Source organism: Dama dama, chromosome 27 (genome assembly GCF_033118175.1).
Source record: "Dama dama isolate Ldn47 chromosome 27, ASM3311817v1, whole genome shotgun sequence".
NCBI classification, from domain to species: domain Eukaryota; kingdom Metazoa; phylum Chordata; class Mammalia; order Artiodactyla; family Cervidae; genus Dama; species Dama dama.
The window spans coordinates 40,198,123-40,205,814 of record NC_083707.1 but is presented as its reverse complement, the minus strand read 5'-3'; the positions used below and the strand labels follow the sequence as shown (position 1 = coordinate 40,205,814).

The following is a 7,692-nucleotide window of genomic DNA, read 5'->3' as shown; positions in this document are numbered from 1 at the left end:
TTATTTTTAATTGAAGGATAATTGCTTTGCAATATTTTATTAGTTCCTACAGTACAATATGGTGAATCAGCTATAAGTATACATACACCCCCCTCAGCAACTTTTAACTGTAAGTGCTAGCCGCTCAGTCATGTCTGACTTTGCGCTCCCACAGACTGTAGTCCGCCTGGCTCTTCTGTCCATGTAATTCTCCAGGCAAGAATACTGGAGTGGGTTGCCATTTCCTAGTCCAGGGGAATCTTCCTGACCCAGGTATCGAACTCAGGTCTCCTGCATTGATAGGCAGATTCTTTACCATCTGAGCCACTAGGAAAGCCCTATTTTTAATTATAAGCCATATTAAATGATTTAATGTTTCTCCCCATATGGCGACAAGGCTTCGTGACCAGCCAGTCGTTAAGATCCCTAAGGGCAGGGCCTCAGCACCACCTCCAGCTTCTGCTCCATCTCAAGCATCTGCAACAGGGTCCCTGGGCATCTGGGGTCAGGGGAAACAGTCTCCTTTTATTTTGAAGGAGAATCCTCTTCTCCGCGGATGCAAGAGTAGCAAAAGTCAAGGGCGAGAATGGGGGCAGCCGAGATGGGGTCGCCACACCGGAGGAGTGGCCGGACAGGGAGGACTCCGGAGGCGGCAAGTGAACCCGGAGAGCCAGCTGAAACAGGGTGCGCGCGCCGGCCCGACGCGGGAGGTCGGGGGACAGGCAGACAGAAGTGAGTTTTGGGACCTTCTTTCCGGGCAGCCCACGCGGAGGAAGCCGAGCCCACCCTCCCCGCACGTGAGAGCCGGCCCCACGCCCGCCGCGCTCCCCTGGGCGAACCCGCGGCGGCAGGTGCGCGGGAGCATGCGCCCGGCCCGCCCCAGGCCCCGGGCCCCCGCCCCGCGCTCCCCTCCTTCCTGCCTCAGCGCTGATGCCCCAGCGCTGCTGCCCCGCCGCGCGAGCCCCGCGCTGCCGCTCCGCCCAGGTCTGTCGCCGGGTCCGCCCGGCGGGCGGCGAGGCTCTGCTCCGGGTAAGGAGGGTGCCGCCGCGCGCGCCGCGTGCCCGAGACCGAGCGGGCGCCCGCCGGCCGCCCCCGGTGTCCCCGCCGACCGAGGGGCGGGCGCGTCGCCCGCGGTGGGCCGCCGGGCGGGGGGCGGCGGTTGGGGGTCGCCTCGCCGCGCGCCGCCTCTTTCTTTCTCTGTCCCCGCGGGGCGCACGCTGGGCTCCCCGGGCAGGCGCTGCCCACTTGTCTCCCACTTTGGACGAGAGAGGGAGGACTCCCAGGCCCTCGCCGGGCGTCGTTTCCTCCCCGGCCACAGTCCTGTGGACCGAGACCCGCACCCCGAGTCCGCCCGGCCCGGCGATCTGGGTCCAACCTACCTCCCTGCTTAGGACTCCGCCCAGTGTGCGGCGGGATGGGCTCACCTGGACTGGGTTATCTGCTTGGTCGGTGCGGGCGTGTCCCCCGTGGGGGCGCTCTGGCGAGCTCTGTCCCTGACTTTTGCATCCTCTTATGGAAGATGAAAGTCCGCAGAGTGTGCTTTATTTCCTATATGCTTGCAGCCACTTAGAGGGGCGGTCTTGATCCGCCCACGCCCCGGAGTGGAAACTTACTGAAAGGACGGTGTGGTGGTGGTTGTTGAGGCTGCCGCGTGTGGAAGCCCCGAGAAGACAGCCCAGTGGGGATCCGGTGGGGACCCCTTCGCTGGGCCAAGTCCCTGCCTGCCCACGGCTCACTCTCCCTGCAGGTTATTCGGTGTCCAGCAGGGGCACCAGGTTCGAGGCCCCAGGGTTGGAGCTTGTCTAGAGGATGCTTCTGGTGGGCTCAGGTTTCAGTCCTTGACCTACAGAAGCCTCGGAGGGTCTCCTGATGGTTTCAGAAAAGGTTGAAGTGGCAAACGGTGGTGGAGTTTATTCTTGATGCTGGGTAATGGAAAGATGTGGAATGTATTTAGTTCTTCACAAGATGCTAGGTAACCTCAGTTAGTGCTTATTGCACTTTAGAATCTGGAGAAAGTGGTCAGAGTAGAGGTTTTTGGAGTGAACAAATGGATTCAGTTCTGCCGCACTGGTGTTACTGTTGAGCAGGAAGAAAGATGAGCTTAGAACTGCTAGTTACTATGTTCTCAGATTGGTAGACACATCCTTGGATTTGTATTGCAGGTGACCTTGACTGTGGAATTGTTTCCATAGCACTGCTGGACAGTATTGGGGTCAAGAGAATTAAACTTACTCTGCCACTGCAGCGAGCTCTGGGTCTGTGAAGATGGACAGAAGGAAGGAGAAAGGGGCGCCTGCCCATAAAAAGATGATAATGGTTTAGAGCCAAAAGAAGTCATCTACAGGGCCCAGTTTGGGTGGTGTGGACATCATGCCCTCCCCAGCAGCCCCCACCCTCCCAAACTAGAAAGCTTGCGTTCACCTTTCATGATTCAGCGTTTCTCCTCTGTGAGGGTTTCCCTCATTCTCAGCCAGAGTTCCTCCCTTTGACCTGCACTTTCCTGGTTCACCCATCAATGCCTGTATAGAAACAGGTTCTCTTTTAGTAACCCTGACTTTAGGTTTTGCCATTTCCTTTTTATTAATTAAAAAATTGAGGTATAGTCGACATATAACATTATTTTATGTTCCAGGTGTGCAACCCAGTGATTTGATATATGTGTGCTATGGACTAATCATCATAATAAGTTTAATTAACATCCATCATCTCCAATGGTTACAACTTTTTTTTTCTTATGAGTGGGAATTTTTAAGAGCAACTTTCCCAGCAACTTTCAAGTGTGCAATGCAGTATTATTAACTACACTGCATTGCGCACTTGAGAGTTGCTGGGTGGCTCAGAGGTAAAGAATCCAACTGCCAGTGCAGGAGATGCAAGAGACGGGGGTTTAATCCCTGGGTCGGAAAGATCCCCTGGAGAAGGGAATGGCAACGCACTCCAATATTCTTGCCTGGAAAATTCCATGAACAGAGGAGCCTGGTGGGCTACAGTCCATGGGGTCGCAGAGTCAGACACGACTGAGTGACTGAGCGTAAGTGCACACACATGTGTGTTATTACCTATGGTCATCATTAATGATAGTCATCAAAAAAGGTGGTATGTATTCTTCAAGACTTAGTTCCTGTCTTTAAGGAATACATGTATGTCCTTCAAGGGTAGGAACGGGTCCTCAGATCTCTTTATTCAGGGTGTCTTTGCTGTGTGGTCGTAGCTTTTTAACGTCAACGATGCTAACCCTCTGGCACCTGGGACGGTACCTGGAGGGTGCTTCAGTGTACTCTTACCAAGTGTGTGGAGAGTGGAATCCAGGGGGGAGCAGAGGCTATGCGGGGAGGCGACGTTCAGGAAGCCTCTCAGATGATGGAGCAGGAGTTGCTGCTGGAAGCCCTGGTGTTGTCATGGTGAAGGGCAGGGAGAGCGAAAGCCACTGCAGGGAGCGGGGGGCTCTGTGCAGGCAGCCCAGGCCCCCTGTTCCTCCCAGTGTGACTTAGGTTCCCTTCTTCAGAGCTGAAGGAAATTTGAAAACCACCATTAGACGCGTGATGATTGCTTTGACTAATTATTTTAATGAGGAACACCGCTGCTGGGAACTGGGGACTTGGCGGGAGAGCCAGGTTGGCGAGTTGGGAGCAGGGTAGCAGCCAGGTTCAGTGTTTAGAAAGCTGTCTTCACAGAGATGCTGAGATGGTGACTTTGGACAGAGGAGCTCTGATGCTGGGTCAGGAGAAAGCCGGCCGGGAAGTGTTCAGCTGTCACGGAGGAGGGGGCGACAGTAAAAAGCAGGGGAGGGAGCAGTGAACTACACAGAGAGGAGGGAGCAGTTACCTCCCTGCTGGCTGAGGTTCCACCCCGTGAAGGAGACCCCAAGAGAAACCAGGATGGTCAGATGCGGGGAAAGCAGGTGGCCAGTGACAGGGAGCCCGTGCAGAGCCAGAGGGGGAGCTCCTTGTTCGGTCAGTACAGATGAATCATCCCAACTGCGAAGATGGATTTCAACTTGGCTTGGAGGAGGTGGTGTTGGCTGCAAGGCTCAGCGTGAGCCTTTGGTCGTGTTTTGCCTTTTAGTTAGGTATAGACATGCCCCCCTTTCATTTGAATAGTGTTTTGTAGTTTACAGGGTGTTTCCTCCTTGTAGCATCGGTGAACATTTTTGTTGTTTAGTCACTAAGTCTGGTGTCCAACTCTTTTTGAACTCCATGGGCTGTTACCTGCCCGGCTTCTCTGTCCATGGGGTTTCCCAGGCAAGAGTGCTGGAGTGGGTTTTCATATCCTTCTCCAGAGGATCTTCCAGACCCAAGGATTGAACCCATGTCTCCTAAATTGGCACTGAGCCACCAGGAAAGCCCATGGTGAACATTTTGAGGGTAGTTTAGTGTAGGAACAGATGTCCAAGTGAAGAAAATTTTTTAGGTCCATTAAAAAAAACAGTTCACATAATTCCAAAGGACCCATGCAATGAGTATTATTATTAAAACAAATATAGTTATTACATTGTAGTTAATAAAACAAAAACAATGAATTAGGATATACTAGGAAGAAATAACGGAGAAGGCAATGGCACCCATTCCAGTACTCTTGCCTGGAAAATTCCATGGACGGAGGAGCCTGGTAGGCTGCAGTCCATGGGGTCACTAAGAGTCAGACACGACTGAGCGTCTTCACTTTCACTTTTCACTTTCATTCATTGGAGAAGGAAATGGCAACCCACTCCAGTGTTCTTGCCTGCAGAATCCCAGGGACGGGGGAGCTTCGTGGGCTGCCATCTATGGGGTTGCACAGAGTCGGGCACAACTGAAGTGACTTAGCAGCAGCAGCAGCAGGAAGAAATAAAACTCTAGTTACTTCACACACAGACTTTTTTTTTTTTGAACATTTGACCTACTTTTTTTTTTTTAAGCTTATAGAAGAATGTATCCCTATTTTGCGATATTGGGGGTTTCTCTGATAGCTCAGTTGATAAAGTATCTGCCTGCAGTGCAGGAGACCTGGGTTTGATCCCTGGATCAGGAGGATCCCCTGGAGAAGGGAATGGCAACCCACTCCAGTATTCTTGCCTGGGAAATCCCATAGACAGAGGAGCCTTTTGGGCTACAGTCCATGGGGTTGCAAAGAGTTGGACAGGACTGAGCAACTAACATCCCTATTTTATTTTGCAAATACACTTTTCCCCAGTACCAATGGAAAAACAAAAGCTTTGCCCTGAGCCCAAGGGAGCTGTTGCTCTGCTCGCCGCCGGGCCCCTGTACGCCTTCTGGGTGGAGTCACTGCAGGAGGGCCCCTGGCCCTGGGAACCCGCTGGAACTCTCTGCTTCCTTTTAGCTCACGTGTAAGCTGTTTTCTTAATGAACCTGGAGGTTGGGGAGAAGGCTTGTGCATCCATTCCGATGATGGATCTTTAAGTGGTGAGAGTGTGGTGGCTGCCACAGTGACTAACGGATTGATAACGTGTGTGGAAGGTGCTGGGTGGGGGACTGGGGAGCTGGCAGCCGCGGTACATCTGTTGTCACAGTGCCTGGCCAGAGAGGGCGCACTCAGTCCCAGGACAGATGGATAGCAGGGCCTTTCTTACACAGCATTCTGCTGTGTGAGCTCTTACCATGGCTTTTAAGATTGTGACAGCTTAAATTTTTTTTTAATTGAAGTGTAGTTCAAAAATAAACTCAAAATGGATTAAAGATCTAAATGTAAGACCAGAAACTATAAAACTCCTAGAGGAGAACATAGGCAAAACACTCTCCGACATAAATCACAGCAAGATCCTCTATGACCCACCTCCCAGAATATTGGAAATAAAAGCAAAACTAAACAAATGGGACCTAATGAAACTTAAAAGCTTTTGCACTACAAAGGAAACTATAAGTAAGGTGAAAAGACAGCCCTCAGATTGGGAGAAAATAATAGCAAATGAAGAAACAGACAAAGGATTAATCTCAAAAATATACAAGCAACTCCTGCAGCTCAATTCCAGAAAAATAAATGACCCAATCAAAAACTGGCCAAAGAACTAAACAGACATTTCTCCAAAGAAGACATACAGATGGCTAACAAACACATGAAAAGATGCTTAACATCACTCATTATTAGAGAAATGCAAATCAAAACCACAATGAGGTACCATTACACGCCAGTCAGGATGGCTGCTATCCAAAAGTCTACAAGCAATAAATGCTGGAGAGGGTGTGGAGAAAAGGGAACCCTCTTACACTGTTGGTGGGAATGCAAACTAGTACAGCCGCTATGGAAAACAGTGTGGAGATTTCTTAAAAAACTGGAAATAGAACTGCCATATGACCCAGCAATCCCACTTCTGGGCATACACACTGAGGAAACCAGATCTGAAAGAGACACGTGCACCCCAATGTTCATCGCAGCACTGTTTATAATAGCCAGGACATGGAAGCAACCTAGATGCCCATCAGCAGATGAATGGATAAGGAAGCTGTGGTACATATACACCATGGAATATTACTCAGCCATTAAAAAGAATTCATTTGAACCAGTCCTAATGAGATGGATGAAGCTGGAGCCCATTATACAGAGTGAAGTAAGCCAGAAAGATAAAGAACATTACAGCATACTGACACATGTATATGGAATTTAGAAAGGTGATAACGATAACCCTATATGCAGAACAGAAAAAGAGACACAGAAATACAGAACAGACTTTTGAACTTTGTGGGAGAATGTGAGGGTGGGATATTTCAAAAGAACAGCATGTATACTATCTATGGTGAAACAGATCACCAGCCCAGGTGGGATGCACGAGACAAGTGCTCCGGCCTGGTGCACTGGGAAGACCCAGAGGAATCGGGTGGAGAGGGAGGTGGGAGGGGGGATCGGGATTGGGAATACATGTAAATCCATGGCTGATTCATATCAATGTATGACAAAACCCACTGGAAAAAAAAATAATAATAATAAAAATAAAAAGTAATAAAAAAAAAATTGAAGTGTAGTTGATTTACAATGTTTTGTTAATTTCTGCTGTGCGGCAAGGTGACTCCGTTTTACACATATACACATTCTTCTTCTTCTTCTTTCCCACTATGGTTTATCTCAGGGTGTTGTATATAGTTCCCTGTGCTATACAGTATGACCTTGTTATTTTTAATAGCTTTTAGATCAGATCATGGTTTCCTACTTACTCCTTGTTTTTTCTCTCTTTTCTTTTTTAAGGGAGATGAGTGCAGTTCAGTTCAGTCGCTCAGTCGTGTCCAACTCTTTGCGACCCCATGGACTGCAGCACGCCTGGCTTCCCTGTCCATCACCAGCTCCCAGAGCTTGCTCAAACTCATGTCCCTCAATTCAGTGATGCCACCCAACCATCTCATTCTCTGTCATCCCCTTCTCCTCCCACCTTCAATCTTTCCCAGCTTCAGGGTCTTTTCCAGTGAGTCAGTTCTTTGCATCAGGTGGCCAAAGTATTGGAATTTCAGTTTGCATCAGTCCTTCCAGTGAATATTCAGGACTGATCTCCTTTAGGATGGACTGGCTGGATCTCCTTTCAGTCCAAGGGACTCTCAAGAGTCTTCTCCAACACCATAGTTCAAAAGCATCAATTCTTTAGCACTCAGCCTTCTTTATGGTCCAGCTCTCACATCCATACATGACTACTGGAAAAACCATAGCTTTGACTAGATGGGCCTTTGTTGGCAAAGTTATGTCTGCTTTTTAATATGCTATCTAGGTTGGTCATAGCTTTTCTTCCAAGGA

General features: G+C 49.7%; 1 protein-coding gene across 1 annotated transcript in view; it reads left to right on the top strand.

Annotated features, from left to right (window-relative positions):
• Positions 1-565: 565 nt before the first annotated feature.
• L3MBTL4 (L3MBTL histone methyl-lysine binding protein 4) overlaps positions 566-7,692 on the top strand; it is a 234,929-nt gene continuing 227,802 nt past the window's right edge. The window contains 3 exon segments of the mRNA XM_061130916.1: positions 566-689; positions 741-830; positions 905-1,008. Of these exon segments, the coding sequence (XP_060986899.1) occupies positions 566-689; positions 741-830; positions 905-1,008 (318 nt within the window).